This window comes from Pipra filicauda, unplaced genomic scaffold (assembly GCF_003945595.2).
Source record: "Pipra filicauda isolate LSUMZ 115617 unplaced genomic scaffold, ASM394559v2 scaffold271_size1040873_pilon, whole genome shotgun sequence".
NCBI lineage: Eukaryota > Metazoa > Chordata > Aves > Passeriformes > Pipridae > Pipra > Pipra filicauda.
In genome coordinates, this window is record NW_024104389.1 from 426,264 (window position 1) to 450,000 (window position 23,737).

The 23,737-nt window shown below is 39.5% G+C and overlaps 1 protein-coding gene across 1 annotated transcript in view; it reads right to left on the reverse strand.

The window, feature by feature from the left end:
- Nucleotides 1-23,737, reverse strand: part of MTCL1 (microtubule crosslinking factor 1) — a 50,270-nt gene that overhangs the window by 14,796 nt on the left and 11,737 nt on the right. Inside the window, exons 4-8 of the mRNA XM_027737054.2 lie at nt 19,040-19,132; nt 15,978-16,208; nt 14,138-14,326; nt 7,635-7,802; nt 2,258-2,512 (exon numbers count right to left, since the gene is read on the reverse strand). Of these exons, the coding sequence (XP_027592855.2) occupies nt 2,258-2,512; nt 7,635-7,802; nt 14,138-14,326; nt 15,978-16,208; nt 19,040-19,132 (936 nt within the window). The remainder of the gene's footprint in view (nt 1-2,257; nt 2,513-7,634; nt 7,803-14,137; nt 14,327-15,977; nt 16,209-19,039; nt 19,133-23,737) is intronic.

Genomic DNA, 23,737 nt, shown 5'->3' on the forward strand with positions numbered 1-23,737 from the left:
TAATAGACAGCTGACAGAAGAATTAAAGAGAGAAATACTGCCCTAACTTTTCAAGAGAGACTAATGATTTTGAGTCCCTATGTGTTTATACATTTAAACACACTTTTCATGCAGGTAATCTTGTGGGTTTAAGTATTTGTCAATGTGCTCTGTGTGCAATTAACTTTAGGAGCACAGGGGAGAGATATTCTCTAAGGGAAAACAAAGTGACAGAGTACTTAAAAGGAAAAAACAACAACTCTGAGCTCTGAAAAAAGTAGGTCATCATGGTTTTTATATGTGAGCGGTATTCTCATAACAATTCAGAGTAAAGTATTTTATATATTTTATACACTGGAGTGAGCTTCCCCCTTATCATACATGTATTATTCAGGAGCTGTGTGAAAGCGGACAGGCATAGAGCATTAGTATGAAATTTGACAAGCACGCTTCTGCTATCTCTTAGACTCTTGTTTTTCAAACATACACACTGGTGTAGTCTTCTCATCCTCTACATATTGCCATACATGGAATACACACAGAAAACCCCATGGGAGAAGGACTTCAAAGATATACTAATTGTTTCCATATAAAGCAGGGTATGACTGCAATCTGAGAGGATATTCAACTAAACGCCTGCAAATATTTGGAAGCTTCCTGTCACAGAGGGAAATGTTTGATTATAAGCAAAAATGCAGTTATGAAGTTTTGTAGGCAGGTAGCCAAGATTTCAAATGTTATTTCTGATCATCTAGTCCTCTGAAATTAGCTTGATATAATATTTTTTATTTCCCTTATTTGTTGCTAATTCTGTGTACAACTCAGTTGCACAGTAAATATATAGTTAAAGCCTAGAGGTTTCAGAATAGTAACAAAGAAATCAGTTCCAGGACTAGTTAAGAGCTATTTTGTAGGCTATCCCAAGATGACACTGAGAGGTTATGTCAGGTTTTAAGAGAATTAAAGGCTAGGTAACATTAACGGGGATTTCTCTGTGAGTCTTTAACCAGGTTAAGTCCCTCAAACTACTGAGGATGCATCAAAGAGATAATATTGAAAAAATACAATTTATAAGGATGGGAACATAAACCAAAGAGGTACCAGTGACTGTCCAAAGAAAAGTTTCTGTCTACATCCCTAGTATATTGGAAAATTTTCTGAGGGTTACTTAATTCCCATTGTGCAAGAAGAATCCATAGCCATAGCTCAAAACCAAGGTTTAGTCTTGCACACATAATATCTGCGGCCTGTTTTCTTTAACTTCTTTTTGCAGCCCCAACACGGGAACATAAGACACAGACAATGAACCCTTTTCAAAAACTGAATATGAAGCTACACAGGGCTTTCATCAATTTAACCTGTGAAGCTACTCTCAAGTGTAGTGCTTCCCTCAAGTGTAATGCTCCCCAGACCGTGTGCAGGCATCTGGTGCGGTTCCATTTCTCATGTCCTAAGGACAGGAAATATTCAGTTAATTGAGGACCCACAATTTCAGTTGTTTTTATTACTTTTCCTGGAATGTGTGACTCAGAGATGAACAATGTTCAGTCAAAAACTGTGTATTAACTCTCCCTCATTAAACTCTTTGTTTTTTGTGTGGCTTTCAGATAGGTAATAAATGAAGTATAATTTGTCTCTACTACTAAGTAGATGAAAGTATGGATAAGCATGAAAAACAAGGGGATAGGTATGCACTTCTCAGATTTGCAAATGACAGCAGAGTGTGCACAAAATTCATGTGACCGATACTCTTCTGAATATTTAGTATTGATAACTGTGCTATCAGTTAGGGCTCTTCATGTTAATTCCTGTGTTCTTTTGCTAGAGAAAAAAAATTCTGTTGAGACTGAATAGTTGCAGCAGCTGCATCTTTGGTGGCTAATTCACAGATGAACAGGCTCTTTGGCAGGAAGCTGTATACCAAATCTTGAACAACCCTGCATGTAGGCTGAGTGTTTTAGCACAAAGGGATGCACAAAAGCTTTCAAACAGAATGTGACCATGACTGTTCAGGTTAATTGAAATGAGGCAGGAAATGGCCTTTAACCTGGAGTTGATTTCTCATAAGTGGTCTTTTACAGGGATTATGAGCATTTTCCTTTTACTCCCTTGTGTATGTAAATAGATTTGTAGCATGAGAAACACTGATGTAGCCAAGGAACTCTAACTGTTCCTGTGCTGCTTTTTAATGCAGCCTCTTGACCTTGGCCTGAGTGCAATAATGGTGCAATGTCTCATGCTTTCAAACAGCCACTGCTCACCAAAGATGACTCCTTACCTGCTCTATCCGCCTGAGCAGCTCCTTCTTTTGACGCTCCCATTCTCGCCGGTCTCTATCAAGCCTGTCCAAGAGCTCCACCTTTTCCCGATTCCAGTTCTTCTCACTGTGCTGGATTTGCCAGCGAAGGTCCATCACCACACTGTGACTGTCAGCCAAAAGCTTCTTGTGCTCCTCTCTTTCCCTTTTAAAAGCTCCCTTTGCATCAGAAGCGAGGCCTTTTTCTCCAGAGGTGTTCTCGCTCTTCCCTTCCAGCTGGCATTAAAGTCAAATGTTAGTAGGATGTTAAACTTTCTGATGGTAAAAGCCTGTGTCTGACAATGGATTTGAGTTAGAGACCTAACTCCACAAAGGAAATGGCAGAATTATGTCAATTCTTGGATCTTATGATCTCAGTAAATGATCAGATATGTTCAATGTGAGAGAAGTTTTAAAACCAAGACAGTGAAAACTACAGGGAATAATTTCCCAAGCTCTAAGAGTTCATGTTATTAAGGCATCATTTGTGGTCTTTCTGATGGGAATATGGGTACCACTGAAGAGACTTTTCCCAGAACAATCCTCAGCAATGGTCTTATTGTACAGCTCCTCCCACCTTCCAACAAAAGAGGGTGTTAGCAGCAGAAAGAGATGTACGAAGATCATCCCCCCATCTCTGCAGGTTATGGTGCCTGAACTGATTTCAAGGGCCACCTGATGCCACCTTTCCCTCCCTTCTTCAACTTCATGCTCAAGGGTCAGTTCAATCAAAACAGAAGAGCTGGCCAAAGGTAATAGATCCATAGGAAAACATAGGCTCAGTCGGGTGTCAGAAGGTCTCTAGTCCAACCCCCTGCTTCCAGCAGGGTAAGTTCTGAGGTCAGACCAGGTTGTACAGGACTTTGTTCAGTTGGATCCTGACAAACCTCCAAGGACAGAAATTGCACAACCTCTCAGGTCAACCTGGGCCAGTGCTGGACTGTTGTTTGGGAGGAAAAAGTGCTCAATGGTTTTGTGTAAGTTCAAGTAAGTGAAGAATTTATCTCTGGAGCCAGACCTCTTGTTGACAACTCACTAGATATGTGAGTGACTCAGAATGGGATGCATCGCCATCCCCTGGCTCTGCAAGTGAACTGGAGTGAAAAGAAGCGAAAATTCATTTCCTCCTCTGGAGTTAAAGTTGTCCTCAAAAAGGTGAGGCAGCAGGTTTGCTGGGAAACATATTCCTTTAGCAAGAGAGAAGGACAACACCTTCACCTTGCCCTATGTGAAAATTAAGCTCAAACTTTCTGAGCAAAGGGAAGTTCAGATTGGATTCAGGAGTGATACGTACTAGTCTCTGGAACAGCCTCCCCAAATAAATGACCAAGAGGTCATTGCTTGAGTCATTTAAAATTGTATTGAGCTGCAGAGAACATCCTGTTATAGCCACTTGCAATGATAGGGAAATCTTAAAACAGCTGCATCCTCTACCACTAATATCCAAAGCCCAGTTGTTTTCAAATAACCGACCAAAAAAAAAGAAAAAATCATTTCTAAAGGAGTAGCACCCTATTTTAACAAAATCGACATGACTCTACTTTTCTCACACTTTCCTATTTCTTCAGTGCAAATCTGTGGCACCCACAGCGGTGTGTGACAGGCTGTCCTGCACACAACTTCTTGGCTTGATGGCAGACCAGAGGTGCTATGGGGCGAAAACACAGAACATTCCAGGAGAGGCAGCTCTGTGCTGAAGATCCATGATGGGAGACACCATCCTGGGAATTGTAGCTCCTCAGGAAGCTAGAAAGCTTTGCTGCCTTTCTACACACTGCTCACATGTTAGTTCAGCAATATGTAAAAGTATCACTGCTAGTTTCCAAACTCACCGCTATCTTGAGGTAATGGCCTCTTGCGCCTTGCTACATCTTTCCTCCGCCTATTCACAAGTTCTCAACTCCATTTCATTGGGCTGCAGGAGCCAAAGTTGGCGCTGGAGCCAGGGTCAGCAACGTTGCCACTCACCCTTTTGTGTGCTTGTTTTAATGTTACTGTTCTGTGTGGCCCACCCCCCTTGTTGCTCTTGCAAGTTCCTGCTGGGTTTACTAAGTAACTGTGACAGTAAATAATCATGAATTTCAGGAGTATCACTGCAGAGCTGAGATCAGCCAAAATAATAAGGGACTAATGAAGTAAACTCTCTACTAGAGTTACCTTACACCTAAGCCTGACAGAGGGCTGTTTAGGACTTGTTCTTTGTGATACATGTAAATCTTCTTTCAAGGACCTTTAATGCCCTTGCAGACTTCTCATCTTGCAATAGGAGCTCTTAAGGGAGGTTGCTGGAGTGTCTGGGGTAAATCCAAGTAGCCTGGAGTGCAGACTCAACCTTACCACTCTGCTACCCCCTGGAGAATGCTGACACATGCAGTAGTAGCTCTGGCTAGCGTGCTAAGTAGTGAAGACACACCAATGCCTGCGATAAATTCTTTAGCTGATATGAAACATGAAAATGCTAAAAGCAACCTATAAGGCAACCAAATGCTCAGTTGCAATAAATACAGTGTGTATGATTATTCTATAAAACAAATTCCTTCCATTTTTTTGAATCTCAAGAAAATAGCAAAATCTTTGACCTCAACAAGACTCATTCTCTCTCTCCCCTGACATCACTGAGTTCTTCACTACCACTGGGCAAATTCTTAGCCTTTCAGTCAGCAAACAAAACCAGTGGCGGTGATGCAAAAGGCAGGAAAACTGAGAGGTGCAGTGGGAAGCAAGAACAGAACAGTGATATCCGAAGAATGTATGGCTGCCCTTTGAGGGCCATGCCCAAGCTGCCAAAATACGCTAAGTCATCCTGTGCTGGACCACAGGCTCACCCACACCAGAGTGCTGGACTGTGCCCCATTTAAGAAGTCTGTAAGTATGAAGATGATTTCAAAACCAAGGCAAGTATACAGTGATACACCTTCAGAGTAATTTCCTGGTGTTCAGTGATTTGGGACCTAAAACCCTTTCCAGTCAGAGGTGGTGTCTTTATACTCAGGAGGCAGTTCCTGGTGTCTATGAAAAGAAGAACCACGGTTCTGGCAAGTAGAGAGTACTTCTGCCTGTTTTGACAAAACAGTTCAAATCATGGAGGAAAGGTCATTTGATGGTTCCTTAGCATGAAAGTTTAGATGTGACTTTCTTAAACCTGATAATGGTGACCAGATGCCTCTCCATGTGTACCACAGCTTATATTCCCCCCAGACATCCTGAAGCTGGACAAGTCTTCCAAACTTTTCTCAGCTTTCAATTCCCAGAATATGGGGATTTTTCACTTGTCCAGCTGGAGGCTGAGGATTACTGTGATTCTTTATTGCCTCAGCATTATCACAATTCCATATTTTGGGAGAAATCTAATTATTTCTTATCTTAAAAACAATGTCTTCTGCCAAATAAGATGTACATGCATTTCTGACATACAAGATTTTATTTTTAATGATCTTTGCAGTGCTAAAACACCAACGCAGCAGGCAACAGTACACTGTCACCTCTGATATGCAGTGCTTTTATATGAAGAGTTTTCTTTCCTTTTTTTCCCCTTTTTTCCTATACAGAGAGAGTTGAGGCATCAAAATGCAAAACCATTGCCAGTGATTATTAACAAGGAGTTGACTCTCTTGAAGAAAAGGCTCTTATTAATTGACCTACTGCTTCATATAAGAGGTGGAAAACAGCAGCAGTGAAGACAACAGTGGAGACTAGAGACACCTTGATCCTCTGTAGGCTTGTCAGGATGTTGGCAGCTCTACGCAAAACCTGTGGCAGGAGGTGGGTTCATCACCACCAATCAACACAACAAAATGGCATCATGAGAAGTCCTCCTACACACACAAACCTGACACACTTGACTATTATTTGGTTAAAGGTGTGCTATCTTTTTGCTACTGCATTAGAGACCTGCTTTTACTGTGAAATAGAAATTGTGGGGAATTGGCTAAGGAAGACAGTTTCATGTCTGAAATATTGACCAGTTTCATTCTTTTCATTTGCTTGGAAAAATGTAAAAAGCAACACCCATAGCTCAGTAATTACCATATGTTATATATTATTACTAGTGGAGCAGTAGAGGTAGCAAAGAGCCTGGTAAAATCCCCAGAAAGAAGGGTTCAAATCTTCCTTCTCCCTGAGCTGTCCTGGTGCCAAACACCAGCCAAAGCAGCAGCCTGGAAATTTATTGCCCATACAAAGGCAAAGCATACTAGCTCTAAATCAGCAGTTCATGGTCAGACTTTCCCTAAGTTTTGTTCTTTGTTGCCATCTCAAGCTTAAGGTAAATCTATCATCGAGATATTTTGAAAGGAGTGAAAATGGGAACTGATTTTGTTTCCTTTCTCAAGTGATGCGTTGTTTGGAAATGTGTGTGCATTGAGAAGCAGCAGAACTGAGCATCTGAATCTGTTGAGAGGAGACTGCTAAAAATGAAAGCTTCTTCCTTCATTCCAGGAAAGCAGCCCACAATACCTGAGCAGGAAAAGCAGCACTCACATCTCAATCCTGTGCGTCATAGTGAGCCTCTAACGTTCAGTAAATCCTTCTAAATGTACCACCCTCCCAACGGTGAATATTCTTATTATATTTTTCCTTCTGCTGAGAAGCTCTACAATTTTTCTCAAGATCTGAATGTACTAATTCTCCCACCCCTCCACTCTTCAATGTGGAAAATAAGAGCTTTTATGTCATCAGCTTTGGAAATTAATTCTTGTGGGTTTTTTGCTGATTTGCTTTCATGCTGCTTCAGAAACAGTACATCTTCTGTGAACTGCTGTACGTGACATAGAAGCACCTGGTACCAGGTTTTATAGAAACACTTCTAACAGTATCCCAATGGCAAGTAGCTGGAGTTCTCTCTTCAGTGGGGTACCATCCACCTCTAACCAGGAGCTTTGAATAGCTAGTTTAATATTAATATATTGATCTATCACTTCAATATTATTAAATCACTCTTTTCTTTCCTATGCGTTACATATCGCAGCTGTTATGTGCCAAGGCACAGTGACAAGCTAATTGTTAGCATGCCAACATCAAGACATTTTTCTCTTCAATAGATACAGGCCTCTCTGCATGTCTCATTACCACAGCTGATACATTACCAGCCAACTCTTCTGAGAAAATACAGCAAGAGATTCAGTTCCTTTGTCCTCAGTGACATTACACAGTACCTACTACATGGGCACTTGTACTGGGACAACTGGAAATCCAAGAGGCAACTCAAGAGGCAAAAGTTTGCTAAGGCTTTGGGAGCAGGGACCTTTCAGGCACCAGGGTAAAATGCAAAAATATAGTCTCTTTCCTGTCTGTCACAGATTTCCTTATTCATTAGGCACTTCAGGCATTCTTCACAGGTGTGGGGCATAGGGGGTGTTACCTGTTCGAGGCGACACTTCAGTTCGGTCATTTCCACCTCCCAGGCTGCCTTGTGCAGGGCATACTGCTGCTGGAGCCCCTGGCGCTCGCGCTCCTCATCCCGCAACTCCGAGCGGAAGTCATCCAGCAAACCTTTCAGAGCATTCAGGAGCTTCCGATTTTCGCTTGCCTGCCACAACAAAGCAAACAAAATGCTGTCATTGGATGGCTTTAATCTCTAGTTTCATTTTTAGGAGGAAAAATGCGTGTGTGTCCACTGCATAGAAGAGAAAGTGCCTGGGCTAATTTTGCATGAGAAAACTAAGAATAGCAACGCCTTCTCTGTCTACAAGCAGCTCAGGGAAGTGGTTGAGTCACCATCCCTGGCGGTGTTTAAAAGATGTGAGGGTGTGACACTTTGGGACATGGTTTGGTGGGCAGTGTTGGGTTTAGGGTTGGACTCCATGATCTTAAGGGTCTTTTCCAACCTAAATGATTCTATGATTCTGCGATTCTGTGATTCTAGTTCTTGTTAGTCCTAGTCCTGATGCTTCATGAAAGTCAAAGATACTTAAGTCACCCTGAAAAAAGCACTAAGGATCTTTCTAGACCAAGGACATCTGTAATAATTTCTTTTTTAATACTGTAAATGAAAGCTAGAGTGTCATTCTTGAGGGTTTTTGGATAGCTAAATGTCTCATGCATGCGGTCATTGCTCAGTATCAAATCCCAAATATTTGTAAACCACATACAAAGAAAAGGCATTAATTTTCAGTGCTTTTGCATTATAAGATAAAATCTTTTGGGAAATGAAGTGAGGTTTTGAGTATCTCTGCTAAGGTGTTTCATTAGTCTGTACTTCATACTTCTGCTCCACCCCAGGCAGTTGCACCCAGGTTAGCTTTGCAGCAGTACCCTTCTTGGTACCAAAGGCACAAATGCCAGGCAGGTCACTTTTCCTCTTGTAGATGGGATCAAAGAACAAACCCCTATCCATGTCTTGTTGAGAGTTTCATGGTCATACTGAAAATGTTGTCTGTGCTCTTGTGCTAGCCAGAAGCCAGGAATGGAGTTAAATTAGAAGTCTAGCCCAGAGGTGACATCATGTATACTTATTCAAATCTCTAATTTCTTTTCTTAGTTTTGGCATTTACTTTCTGCACATTCTCTGAAAACTTGCAAAACCTGCCATTTTTATGTTAAATATCAAAAAATGTTTTCTGCATCTTCATTCTAGATGAGTAAAAGAAAAGGTTTCCCATCATTTTTTTGCAGTCATTGAATCAGGAAACAAAAACATATAACATGATTTATTTATCCAAAATTTAAATCAAATCTTCCCAAAGAGCCTCTCAAAGACCAGAGGAGTAGCCAAAGATTGTATTTGACAAGTTATTCTGAATAGAAAATACTTTTAAGAAAATTATATTTGATTAGCAGACACAGCATGAGCAGAAAAGTGGGAAAGCTTACTCAATAAATTCAGCATTTAATCACCTGATTCTCATAAATGTGTTAACTTCCCTGGGAAGGCCTAACTCAAATTAGCTGTCTTGATTCTTGGATGACAGTCTAATTGATTTTATTTTTTATTTGTTTTCCCAAGTAAGGGCTTCCTGCAATTCCTCTTATCTGGTGTTTCACAAAGTAACTACACAGGGAACTTCTTTGAAGACAAGTCAAGTAAGCAGATGTATGCAAAGACCTAATAATTTTCTTGTGCTTTTTCCAATGACAATAATTACAAAATTTTATGTAGGCAACTAAGATGATTTCATATGTTCATCAGATTTTTGGCATCACTGAGCCCACCTCACCCACTTTTTGTAATTACTAATCATACATACCACGGTGCCTTTTTTCTTTAAAAAATAAAAAAATGTGGTCTACTTTTTCCAAGCTATTTGATACATCAGCAAAAATATGCTAGATGGAGGGAAATAACTGCAGGTGCTCATTGACTGACGTATAATCTGTTTGGGCTAATGAAATGTGATGGCGTACAACATAGGGTTTTGTAAGAAACGCACCCACAGAAGCAGAATTAATTCCATTAACATTTAATGCCAATTAGCAGCTTCCTACTATACAGCAGCAGTATCCATCATGCATATAAGATCACCTACTATTCAATATGCAATGAGATTTTATGTTTCCATAATGAATTTTCATTCTAATACCTAATTAAAGCTAAATTCTGCAAACATCTCAAGCCCCTTGTGTAATAATCAGAATAAGAACTCCTTTGAAGATTTGCCCTTAGTGTCACAACAGGAGCTGCTGGGTACTGAACACATCAAAATCTGGTCTCATCCTCTTTGAAAACCCCGACCCCAAATATCTGTGAAGTACTTTCATTCAAGAGCCACATTCTCGGTTTTCTGGTGTGCTGCATAAACCTTTCTCTGGCAAAACAGTCTAAAGGCTCTACGAGGGAAATGAGGCAGGAGAAAAATAAAACCAAATGACACTAAAGTAAGCTACATCTCTCATTCCTTTGCACACATTTGATAATTTTAGAGTCCTATAAAATTTGCTTTGCAAAGAAAGGAGTTCTGGGCTAGTACATAAAGGAACCAAACGAGCCTCATTGCAGGTTTATAGCCTACTGGGATGAGGGCATGTCTTATTTCTAGAGGCATTACATCAATGTCACTGTTATGAGACAAGTACACCAGGTGCTCCCAGGCTTGCTGGGATTTTAAGCACCTTGCCAATATAAATCCATTTTTGGTTACATGCTTTTTATTCCTGTGGAGAAGTCTCTTTTGCACAACTTTGTATTTACAGTCTGAAGTCGGAGAGGCCTGTGAGATTATTTTTTTCTGTTTTACCAAACTGGAGGGGTTTTGGAGAATAGACAAAGTACTTTTAAGAGAATATGCTCTGAAATACAAGATTAACATCTAGACATGCTTTAGATTTCTGTTGGTAAAATGGCCAAACAGCTTCTGCATAAGAATAAGTCCTGTAAATACACAACAAATATCGTTATAATCTTTCCCTTCCTTTCAGGCATGTTGTACAGCAGAAGAAATTTGGCATGTCTGTGATTCCCTGGACAGTCTCCCATGCAAGGAGATGGCTCTTTAGTACCTTAACAGTTTTCAAAATTTAAAGCTTGGAGAAATATGACTGATTCACAACTGATTTAAGACAAGAGAATTACAAAAGCTTCTCAAAAGTTTAAAGTCTTGTTGTATCCACAGCTCTACAACTGACAACAAGCCAAAACTTTGTGTAGTAAATCACAATTAAATTCCAGGACTTTGGAGTATTTACTAAGTTGAGTTAATCACAGTAATGGGAGTCTCCAGCTCTAGAAAAGTTTTGGACCAGAGTAACTGCTTGCAGCTTGGTTATGCTTTTAATCACAATTGTTTTTTCTCTGAGAATTTCACTTGAGTATTTCACTTAAGAATTTAGCCACAGTCTGGTATTACAAGCAGTTTAATAGAGCAGTCAATTAAAAACACAAGGTCAGGAGCCTAAACAGCAAATGATAACTGTGCATTTTCTCTGTCCAATCACAAATCTGGGCAAAAGGGAAGCTGGATCTTGGTGCAACTCATTGTAGTATATTTAGGGCTTAATGACTATTCCTTTGGGCTTTTCTCTTAGCTAAGCTTTGAAAACAAACATTGTATGATCACAAAGAGGTCTAATTGGGGATTTTCTTGACAGTCCTCCCAGCAACAACACTACTGTATTGTTTTTTAATGCTTTTTCCACTGGACAACAGATGTGTAAACTCTTTTATTCTTACTCCCCTGCTCTTACACCATGCAACAGGCATTTCATCCTTTCTATTCAACTGAATCAAAGCTCGTCCTTTTTCCACAGGCTGTTCTCCCTGATCTCTTACTGTACACATAGGAGTACTGACTTAACAGCAAGCCCTTCTCTGCTGTGCCACCAGCCCAACTTACCTGTTTATCTCCTGCCCATGACCAGACTTCCAGCTTGGCTCTTAACCTTACTAGTTCCTTGCCTGACCCTTTCTGCCATGTGCTCCAGCTACCAGCCAAGGGACAATGTCATGCAGAGAAAGATGAATTGACCCTTCTCAGAGACCCCATCTACTCTGCCTCTCATCAGCTAATCTTTTTTCTCAGCTTTTCACTTTGCCATGACTTCATCCCTCCACACACTGGTCACATAAAAATCCCAGACAAGTCAGATGTGTACTTTCCATCCAGTTGAGTATCTCAAATCATAATAATATAAAATTAAAGGTTGCTTGTTGAAATTAAGGCCTCTAGGCTTATAATTTTTCTCATGACAATTCCACTTTCCAGTCAGTGTAAGAAAGTCAGCAGCAAGAGTGCTGGCTGAAAATACAAACCATTAAACATTAAAAGTAAATGTTAAAAATAAATGTGGGTAACCTCAAGTTACCATAAGCCCTTTCTTTTTTTCTGACCTAGTTATCCCAGCCACTCCTAGACTATCTCAAAATTTCATTCCTGGTGTGAAACAAGTGCTGATGCATTTCATCTTGGAGCTTATAAGACAGAACCAGTAACTTTGGGTTCTCCTGGGCAGGTGCAAACCTTGGAGACTTTCAGCTGCACCACTCACTCCAATTTCCCAGTATAAGTGGTTTTTTCCAGCTGTGGGCTTAAGGAACCTGCGGAAGATCCCCAAAACTCTGTGTGTTTTTCAGCACAGCACCGCTTGTTAGAAGATGTACTTGCGTGAGCAGGCAAAACAAAAAATAGTGCTTAAAATGAGAAATATTTAGCAAACTCACTCATTCTTGCAGTGTTGAAATAACACTTTTTCCTGGTTGGAAAGCAAGACACGTATTTTACCTTCACAAGTTCATTTGTATATCATGCACTATTCACTATGATGAGGTGTACTAAGATGTGGTCTGCTCCTATGGATCATTTCTTTAAGCAAGATTAGCTGGAACTGCTACAATGTATATCAAAATGAATTATAAGCAATCTATTGCCCATTTCTGCTACCTTAATTGAGATTAATGCCTAAGCACTGATTAATTCAAAGAGGACATAATTTATCTGAATATTCTTGGTCATTTTAAGAGATCTATATGGAAAGTAAGTACACAACAGAGTTTGTAAAGAGATAGCATTTTGGTTTATACTTATTTTACTAATTCTAGATTAAATCAGTCTACAGATGGAATGCAAATAAATGATATGTTTCAAGAGCATCTCTTCCATGGCCTTCTACAGCCTTTACAAAAGAAGAGCTTCCTGAGAGGAAGACAGTGATGGGGTCTGTGTGACCAGCAAGATAGAACCTTTCCAAACGCCAAACTGATCAAATGAATACTAACTTGGTAGCACACTTCACAGAAAATAATAGCTAGAGAATGGAGTTGTCAGCTAGCACAATGAAAAAGGAAAGCAAAAATGTATATATATTTAAAATAGAATATGAAGCAGCATAAAGACCACAGGCCTCTACCGTTTTTATTCAAACAAAAATTCTAACTGAAGCTACATCTTAAACTATAGAGGTGGGTTGCAAAACAGCCTGTGCATCTCCCAGCCTAACCTTATTATAGGATAGAGACTGTTGCCTGCTACAACATACAGAAAATAAACAAACAGATTGTACATAATCATGAGAGTCTGCGGAATTCAAGGTTAAGCACTGAAATGCAAAGACACACACAATCCCCAGGTCCTGCAGCAACTCCAGCAAAGTACTGGGGTCATGGAGAGTACATATTTGGCTGAGACCTGTCACTGTGGATCAGGCTCCCAAGCCAATGGCCCAAATAGAGATGGGACACAAGGCATAAAGATTCAAGACTTTTTTTCATTGAATTTGTGTTTTACATAGAATTCTCACTTCATTCTATTTATTGTTGCAAATAATTCCATGTAACAGAATGATTTTATATGAACAGTTTCCATTTCAAAAATATAAGAGGTCTTTCTCTGAATATTTGCTATTACTATTGGTAGGACTGCTAGTTTATTAAATGCACAAAGGAAAAAGCTAGGATATATGGCAGTGCTCTGACACACAGTCAGGGCACAGGAGATGCCAGGGAAAAGTTAGCGTGATTTTCTTTCAAGCTTTTAAAACCAAGCCCAGTGAGAGGAAGCAACTTTTGCATTGTTTTCCCATCATCTCTAAGGGAAACATTAAATGCATGTGCTAGTTTCTTAAATTATTTAAAGGAAATAAAACACATCTTCTTGCTAAAAGCTTGACAGTAGAATACAATAGATATGTTCAGACAAGATGAGCATGTAAATTCTGCAAATCATCACATACTGATAGATGTTTCTGGGCAAACAGCCACAAGAGGAAATAGGATTTTTCACTGATAGCATCTGCCAACAGAACAGTAACCACGTGGCTTTTGATTAAATTTAAATATCAATATAATGGATGAAATCCACTGTAATTGCTGTGTAGCTAGAAGTATTTTTACAAGTATGATTTTAGGTGGTTTAACACAGGAGCACAGAAAAATGATCTCCCTTGGAAAATCTACAATATCCATTCCCAGGGCAAGATATATAAATGGTGTATTACCTGCTTCTGCTGCTGCAGTAATTCTGCAGTCTGCAGCTGTGGTCCACGATCAGTGCTCTCCATGGTGGGACGCTGGGAGAAATCTGTCAGTGGAAACACAACATCTTCTTCCTCCTCCTCTTGCTCTGCATCATTCACCTTCTGCTCAGACTGAATGCCAAAGTCTGGAAGGGCCTCAGGGTGCTCAATCTAAAATGCAAGAGAGGGGACACGTGAACATTCTTTTGCCATTTACCTTTGGGGACATAAATCTACTGAAGGACTAAGGGAAGGGACTCTCTTCCCGTGCATCTCCATGGTGGGATATATTGACTTCAACTCTATAAGCTACAGAATTAATCTTTCGGTGGTATGATCAAAGAAATGATCTTTGGGTGATATATGATATGTTGCATATGTGAACACAACGCTATGCAGGCCTGCTAAATAGATCTATGCAGCTGAGAAGATGGGTCTTATGTAGCATGATGGATATAATCCATCACACATTAATGAAAAACTATACAAGACGTTGGTGTATTTTCTGATGAAGATATGGAGATCAGGGGGTATCCAAATCTATCACTTTATTTTCTGTAGTAGTGTGTTAGCAAAACACAACTCCAATAATGACTAGAGTTGGACTGATTATAAATTTACCAGTCAAAAAATCCAAACAGCCAAAAAAGGAAAGCTCTTTTTGTATTAGAAGATGAGCTAGTTTACATAGAAACAAATTAGTACTGCAGAAGTAAAGAAGAAGCAAATTATTTCTAAACAGCTACTCATCTCTTGTTTCTGACTCATATTAACAGCAGACAAATGCAAAGATGTTCATCTACCCTTACCTAAGAATACAAAATATTGAGTATGCAACTTAAGCATACTCCTACCAGACCTGAAAGGTTACTTGTACTGCCAAATGCAGCAAACACTGAAAACCAGTAGATACAAAAGGATCAGAGATACTGAGTAAAACTACTTAGTTGCTTAGCAAATGGTTTCAGAATTGTATGAACCTGCAAAACAGATCTATTTTTCTCAAGAATTTGTATAAAATGTCAGAATGGGCAACCACTTCTAACATACTTTTTTTTTCTTTGGGTAAGATTTCCAAATCAAATGGTAATTCTGGGTGTACAACTCAACACATTTGAGCAGCACCTTTCTTCACAGTGCAGGTTGGTGGGCAATCACACCCCTGCTAAGGTATGTCAGCCTGGGGATTCCAGGTTGTTAAGTACTTCTGAAATTCCTGATCTTGATTTAGTCTCTACTTGGAAAATTATCATGATGGCGACTGGTGTACTGCTGCTGACAGTGATAGACGTGTATGAAGAAGAGGAACAAATAAGAATGATTCATTCTAAGTTCCCACAAGAAGCTGCATAATTCTCCTGCCAACATGAAAACAGAGCTTCCCTCCATCTGTATTGCCGAATGCTTTGTAAGGAACACACTGTGCACATGATGAGAGAAACAACAGCACTCAACCCATCTAAACAGATTTGACTCCCTCAGCTTGCTAACATGTTTTTTTCTTTCAAAAAATTATTCAGGAGTCATATCTTTGAGATCCAATTGAATTTTCATTTACTATGAGAGAGTTTCAGGGCCACATGTTTGTACTAGTTAAGGGTTTAAATTTAAAGATGGGTGATCTGTAACATCTCATGCAGGATACACTTTAGCACAAGACAGCTTAAGAAAAGCTTTGTGTTTAACTTGAATCCCCTTTCAATCTATGTGCAATTATGAAGTTGCTGATGCCACCTCGTATTTAAAGTCTACACTTAAAGAAGGGTCATCCCAGTACTCCACCGGTTGTAACTCATTTGAGTTATTCAGGTGGGACAGTTACCTCTAATGTGTCCTCCCCTTCCTCCTCCATCCGCTTGCCTCGCCGCCAGTGTTTCAGCAGCCACTTCAGTTTGACATACAAGAGAAAGGTGTCCTGCTTGAAATGCCTGAGTTCTTGCTGCAGTAAACTTTTCTCCTGACTCCAGGTCTTCTCTTCCAGTTTGTTCTGCAAAGTCAAGCTCTGCACTTCCAAGTCTTTCCTCCGCAGGGTCTGCATGTGCTCCTCCTCCAGCTTTAATGGAATGACAGACACCACGTCACTGGGGTGGTGTCCCAGGGCAGTCTCCAGGACTTGTATTTCATTGAGTGAGACTGAAATCTCTAATTTTTATCAGTAGTGAGCAGCTATTGAGTTTGGCTCAATAAGTTCCTCAGCAGTTAGGACTGCTGAGGAAATTAGACGATAACAGATGATCTTTGCTTAGAAAACAGAAAACTTTGCTTAGACAACCGTATGCAAATAACCTGCTGCAGAATTGGATATTTACTTTAAAGATGCACAATAGCTCTGATGCTGGTTAAAAAGTTTATACCACTCGTATCTTCCTCCCTCTCTTGACTGTATCTCTGTAGTAGGTTCCCAGCATAGCCACCACCCCACATTGCTGCACATACCACACCTACTAAATGCATTTGCAGACATTCATTGGAGGTGGGACCACAGCTGCCCTTCAGACAACCTGAAATATTAGTTTGCCTCTTCCCTCTCAGCCACAGACTGGTCCTCTCCTCTGTGGCTACATGTCCCTCTCCTTCTAGAAGAGCAAAACTTCTGAAGGAATCATATCCAGTATCTCTCATACAACTATTGGCTCCTCACTTCTCACAATTCATGCTTGAAGGCATCTGAATGATACTATAGTAAACAGTTTCTCATTCTGATATTACTGTATCTTGGACACACACAGAACTGAAGAGACAGGAATAGGTTGCAGCTCAGCGTTCAACATGTCTCAGCTTCAGTACTAGCAACACCAAGAAAAGCTCTTTAGAGGACACATAACTACACCTGTTCCAATGCAAGGCCACCTGAAACATTATTCTTTAAACGCGACTTCTCCGTTAATATTTCAAAATCAAACCATGGCATGACCTGCACCCAACAACACTTGTACAAGTTAGTTGTACAACATCTCATGTTCTGCATGGATGAGATAGTGTTTCCACTTCAATCAAGCTGTGGTTCACATTAATGAAGAAAAGGCAGATGGAAAACGAGTACAGAGTCGCTGCTTACAGATGCCAGTTTCCACTATTTTCCATTCTGTACAACAACAGACTCTCCCTTTCCTGACCAGCTCCATAGATGAAATCTATGAAAGCCACAGTACACCAATGACCACAACAATTCAAACCATTGGAACACACCCTTGCAACAAACAACGTTCACATAGGAACAAAGAATACTTCAGGAACAAGGACTCCCTAGCAATAAATATTGCTAGGAAATACATGTTTGATTTTCATAGCAATATTCAGATGCTTCTGACACAGGCTATTAGTCCATACTAGATGGTTTACTGTGGACTTGCCTGCCATCTAAATGATGTGCTCCGGCATAATGCAAATTTTTAGCATCTACGCTACTATGTCTTAAAAAGTTCCTGATTAAATTAAAATTATTTACAGTAGTTGCTGACTTAACCGTGTTTTAAATGAAGCTTAAAAGTAGCCTGGAACAAGATTAGCTATAATGGCCCGAAAAGCATACATGCAACTCCTAATAACACTTGGAGACTGTACACTGCTAGCACACATTAACTTGATGTCATTAAACATTCCTAAAAATGAAATATTAAAAAAGGAGCTAATTTTAAATTTAATTTTTACAGGAAGAAACAAATAGATTTGATGCTGATGCATGTTCTTCCTCCAAATGAAGTTATGGTTAAACACAGCAAAGATCTGATTCATTTCCACCAGAAATCCTGGTAGGTGATAAAAAACGAACACTATCAACCGGATGGGCATAGTCTGGAAAAAAAATGAAGAATCCAGAGGACATTTTTATTCTTCTGTTTCTACTGGCTGTCAACATAAACAGCTAGCTTTGATTTTGCTGCATTTTTCATTGTTTTTTACAAGCCGTTAGGATCTAAGTCCCTGTGGTCACAAATTCTTGCAAAGACTCTAGTGGAGGCAAATTCATAGAGTATTATGCTTTTTCAAAGGATAGCAATTGCAAAAAAAAAAACAAAACCAGAACTTTAGGAGGCAGGCATAGCTTCCAAAAAGCTTTCATGGCCAAGGCAACTAGGAAGGAAATCAATTAACTGGTTGCCTTCAAACTGGTTGCTCCAGTGGACATCAACTGGAAATTAAAGCTAGTTATGAAAAAACAGAGAGATACCACTTGGGCCTAAAGAGATTAGTTGGCACAAGGAAGAATGTTTTACACTATGCAACAATTTTGCTGAGTTTAGTCTACGAAGTAAATTTAAAAAGAAAACTTCAGTTAAGAGCCAAACAGCCTGCAAAAGTTAGCAACAGATTTTTTTCACTCTAGGAGCTAGAGACCACAAAACGATTGACTAATCTGTTCCAGCCTTCAAATGAGCAGGGGGAGCCCATGTAAAAAATATGATTTATTCACCAGATATTAACAAGAAGGTTGGAAGAATGGGGTACAAGAAATACAAGAAAGTCCTGATCTGTATCTCAGTTATGTGTGTGTAATGACTCCCCTGACTTTGGAGAAGTGTTCGATTTTCTTTGGGCTAGGAGGAGTCAGAATAGGGCATAGGGCCAAACTGCACACCTAGAGATCAAAAGCACCCTTCTCCCCAGCTCACAGCGAGCTGAAGGGGCTGATATAATTCTTCATGTGGTATTTCATGTCTCTACCACGACTTCCTCCACAGAGGGAAGAAAGCAGAGAAGCCAGATTCACAGTGGCAAAATAGGCTTGAGTTGGCATTTCCTCAAATTCCAGATTCTTCATTTACTGGGATGAGGTCAAACAGGCACAGCCATCAGGACACACATTCCCAAGTCCTGACAAACAAGGTCCACGTCACACGCCATGGTCATGCGTCTCTCCCAGTAGGTGGATTTTGTATTTACCTGGATGATCCTTTCAGTAAACTTTTCTTGCTCCTCTCGGTGAAGTCTTGTCTCCTGCTCAAGCTGAGCCTGAAGCTCCTGTATCGATACATTCTGTACAGGTAAAACAGGGGAATCCCTGAGCTGATCAGCAGGACAAAGGAATAGGTTTAGCAGAAAATGTGTCTCCGTGGTTCGAGAAAAAGGAAAAAAGAAAAGAACTGCAGGACAGACATCTGCACAACTCACGGTTATCAATAGTTAAAACCAAAGCACAGTGTGCAAATAAATAGCAATGCCCTAAATATGCGTGGGAATTTCCTGTGTGGCTTCTTCTGAAAGCTAAGCTGGGATGCTGGTGTTACATATTGGATATTCCCTTCAGGCCTCTGCTCTGGGTTTACACTTGAATAGCTGAGAGAGTGCACTATCAATGACATTTGCCAGATGAACTCCTATTTACAGGATTACCTATATTTGGTGGTGCATTTCTTTATGATAATTAAAAGCTGTAAAATTTTAACACCTCTGCAAAAGATTAATCTAATGCACATAATTGAATCGAATTATTCATTTTCAACACTTCTGATTGGGCAGTTTGTGGGATAGCATTTATTAAACCAACTAAGCATAGAAGGTCCCTTTCTTCAGATACAAGACAGCTCTCTGCACAAGTTGACTTCATTCTGTGATTTCTGCTCAAAATAATTAATACGAAAATCTCACTGTGATAAGCTATGTGAGCCTGAGGTCTGGTCAAGTATCCCGACTTTCAGGTCCAATACTGTTTTAATCTTAATACTTTCTATGTTATGTTCTCTTTAAGTTTGACATCCCATCCGCTCTACTCCTGAAAGTTACTTAACTCAAAAATATAGACCCAAGAAGGCAGAGTCAAACGTCATTATTTATACTAGGTTAGTTAACCCCATGGCACTTTTATTTCTGATCAGAACTTTCTATGCCCTTCACTTTGTGTCTCTGACATTGGAGCTAAAACTGATTTATCTATATGAAAGTGGTGCTTAGCTAGATGCCATCTTCTTCATGTGTGTGACCACAGAAAACACTACAGCACCAAATACCTAATTCCTAGAGTAAAGGCATATTTAAAGAAGGGATTGCTTCAGGCGTCAAAGTGTAATCCCAAATTCAGCTGGACGATGTCCAACGCGCTTCAACCTCAGCAGCTGCAAGGACATAATAAGGCCGTGAGACTGCTCTCAGTTGTGTTGCCATTTCCCCTCTGGCATCAGCCCTGGCACCCATCTTCTCCCCAGGCACTCCTTCCATTTTTCAAGAGCAAAGCCAGCAGCTGCTGCTGTTCAGGCCACAGCAGCTCTTGTTGGGACTCTTTTGGTTATTCAAAATATATTTATCACTGGAACAGACACTCCTCTCTTCTCCTCTAGGGAGAAAGGAAATAGGGTAAATGGAAGGATCTCATTAACCACCTTCAGGGTTGTACTTTGCTGAAAACCAAAAGTGGACCTACATACGCTTTTTGGACACTATCAGTTCCTTCTTTACTTGAGTTACTTATTGACTTGTGCACATCTGTTTTGTACCTGAAGAAAAGACACTTCCAGCTCTCTGAAAGGTACACATAAAGTGACCAAGAGAACATTATCAGCCTTATGAATTTCATCTTACACCATAATGTGTCTGCAGACATTTTGTATTGCATCAGGTCAAAATTTGGTCTCACAATTAATTTGAAAAAGAATAATAGTGATGGGATTTGAAAAGTCTGCACAATCATTTGTAAATCATCAGTTTAATTCTCTCATCCAACAAAGGAAAAATTACATTAATTAAAAATTTCTACATTTTTTTTATTCTGATCGGGCTTCTTTAGGAATATGGCAAATAAGAACCGATGTACCAGTTAGTTCAGGTGTAATTTGAAAAAAAAGTCTATTCCTTCTTTTCATGAATTCAAAATCAGCCAAAATCATGAAAAGAGGATCTGGTGAAAACAGATACAATATGGAAACATTTTTCTGTTTGCAATAATCACTGATCTTAATATGCTTCTCCTTACAGTCATACAATTACAGATTTAGATAATTAGAAATGTTGTTGGTCTTGGGATTCCTGAAGCTGGAAGCTGAATCAGAGCAGCAAAAGTTACCCAGAAGGTTAGATTTAAATTTTTCACTATTCGCTTCACACTTGTGTTTTCCAGTGAAGAATGATTTGCTAAAACGTTTGTTCTGCTTCAAATTAGTATAAATTTGAGTCACATAGTTATGTATATACTGCCAACACTTTATGTCAGCAAAATTAGGGCAAGAAAATTATTAATTTATGCAATTTTTTAATAAACATAGCCCATGCAAAGCCAAGATTCAGGAAACTTGGGAGCTAGGATTATGTGACAACTGTTGGAATTACAAGATTAAATTCACCATAAAGAGAGATCGACTATTACATGCACACTAAGTGCAAATCATTTCACAGCTGCTTTGCCTCTTTAAGGACAATACATTTTTGTACATGCTACAGCAAACGGTGAAAAGTCACTATGAACGCAGAGCTGCACACTTCGTTCCTTCTAGGGCAACCTGAGGACTCTTCATAGTCTATAATTATATATAATGTCATTTCTACCAGAAGCACTGGGATTTGCATATGAGAGATAAGGTTGCTTAAGTGCCTAATACATTGCTGCTAAACATCTGGATTGTGAATGAAGAATATATAGAAATGTATCATGTGATATTTGTGTATGCAGTACAAAATGTACCTGATGCTGCACTGATGGATGTTTGTATGTTTGTACGTGGAAATCAGTCCCCTATCATACAATCTGTAGGGTAGCACAACTGTGGTTTCGTTTTATTTTGGAAAGTAACACTGCTAAAAAATGGACACAAAAGTTGATAACCTGTTAACTTCCATTCTTTGTTTCCTTTGTTCTAATTTAGGAATGCACTACATGATGAACGGAAAACACCCCGAATGCCACGGCCACCACACGAAGTACTGACACCAGAGACACAAACTCACTACAACGAGACACACAAACACAGTATAATGTGAACTACAAGCTACTCTACCACAGGACCACAGAGACAGTTGCACTTCATCCAGAGCTCAACACCAACTAACATTTCCCCATGTATCTCAGTTATGGCATTACCAGATACACTTCCACTCCTGGCCTCTTGGACAGCCACTGCCAAATCCTTCTGCTCAGTACTTTTATCTCAGCTGTTATCACTCCAGAACATGTTGAAGTCTTTACCTCACGAGGATATGCAGAGAAAAATCATCCACACCTGGGGAACTTCACCATTGCTCTCTCACTGCACTAACCCCTTTCTGCCCCTCTCAGAATGCTGACAGCTTTTCAGATTACTTACCAGCTCACACAGTCCCATATTTCTGCCATGACTTGTTTTTACATGATTCCCATCCACCAGGTATGACTGGGTTTTACTTGACTGTTTTCTCCATTTTACCACAGCTAATTACAATCTCAATTTGCCTGCAAACTTAATCAATTTATACGCAACAACTGTGAACATCAGATTTCATGGAATCTTTCTTTTTAATATTTCTCTTTTGTTGTTTTGTTTCTTTTTTTCAGGAGTGATCAAACAAAATAGGCCAGAGGAGGAAGGGTAAAATGATAGTCTCTAGCATTTGTGTGCAATTCCAAGGAAGTAAAAAGATTAATATTTTATGTCGCTCCTCTAATGCTATGTTATAATGCTTTGATATTTGGACCTTACATTTGACCACACAGTTTAGAAACTGATACTTTTTCTGATAATTGCACGCACCAACCAATCAGGTCAGAAAAAAACTTTCAGAGCCCTTTGTAATACTTTTTACATGCAATACACATCTAACTGAATTCTCAGAGGCTGCTTCTGAAGATGTACTCTTCTCCTCGACCCTTGAAAATAGATGACAATATTCCATTTGCTAGTGTACAATAGGCAGCTGTGCGGTTATTTGTCTGTTGCTTATATGGAAAGTCTCTGAGATTGGGAAAACACAGAACACTTTGCTCCAAGTCTTTAAAAATCCATCTTATTGTATGGATAGTATACAAAGTCTCACTGAGTTTAGTTAGGACTCAAATATCCAGATTTACATCATAAAGGGTCTTCTAAGCCATTATATTGTCAACCTTTACAGAATCTTACATAGCAAGAAAGAATACAATACATCAAAGTAAGTTATTCTTGCTGCTCCTAATCTTGGTGGGAACAGCATCAGTTTGTCTTCCTTCTTTGTCTTCCACAATTTTGCACTGGAGGAATAGTGGATATAAGACACACTACTTTCTATGTAGTCCTCACTGGTTGTTGTTGGATTGTTGGGGTTTTTTTCCCAGAAGAAAGAAAAGTCACAATATGTAAAACATTCACTGTTTCCTTTCTAGGAAAACAAAATCTTCAACCAGAGAAATGGATGTGCAAATTTTCTGCACATGGCTAGAAGCTGCTGCAAAAGCCACCCAGCTGAAAAGCATGAAATTATGAAAATTGAACAGAAGCACCAGTTAAAAAATAGAACATTCAAAATATAGATCAAAATTCTCCAACTATGTCCAAAATGAATCCATACAGAAGTTTTGATTCAAAGCAGGTGGTAAAGTGAGTTGGGTTGGTGCACACAACTCAGGTAATAACTTAGAGTAATGGAGATGTTTCACATTTCTTACTGGCATAATAAGAAAGGAAAATTGATAAATAGGTAAAA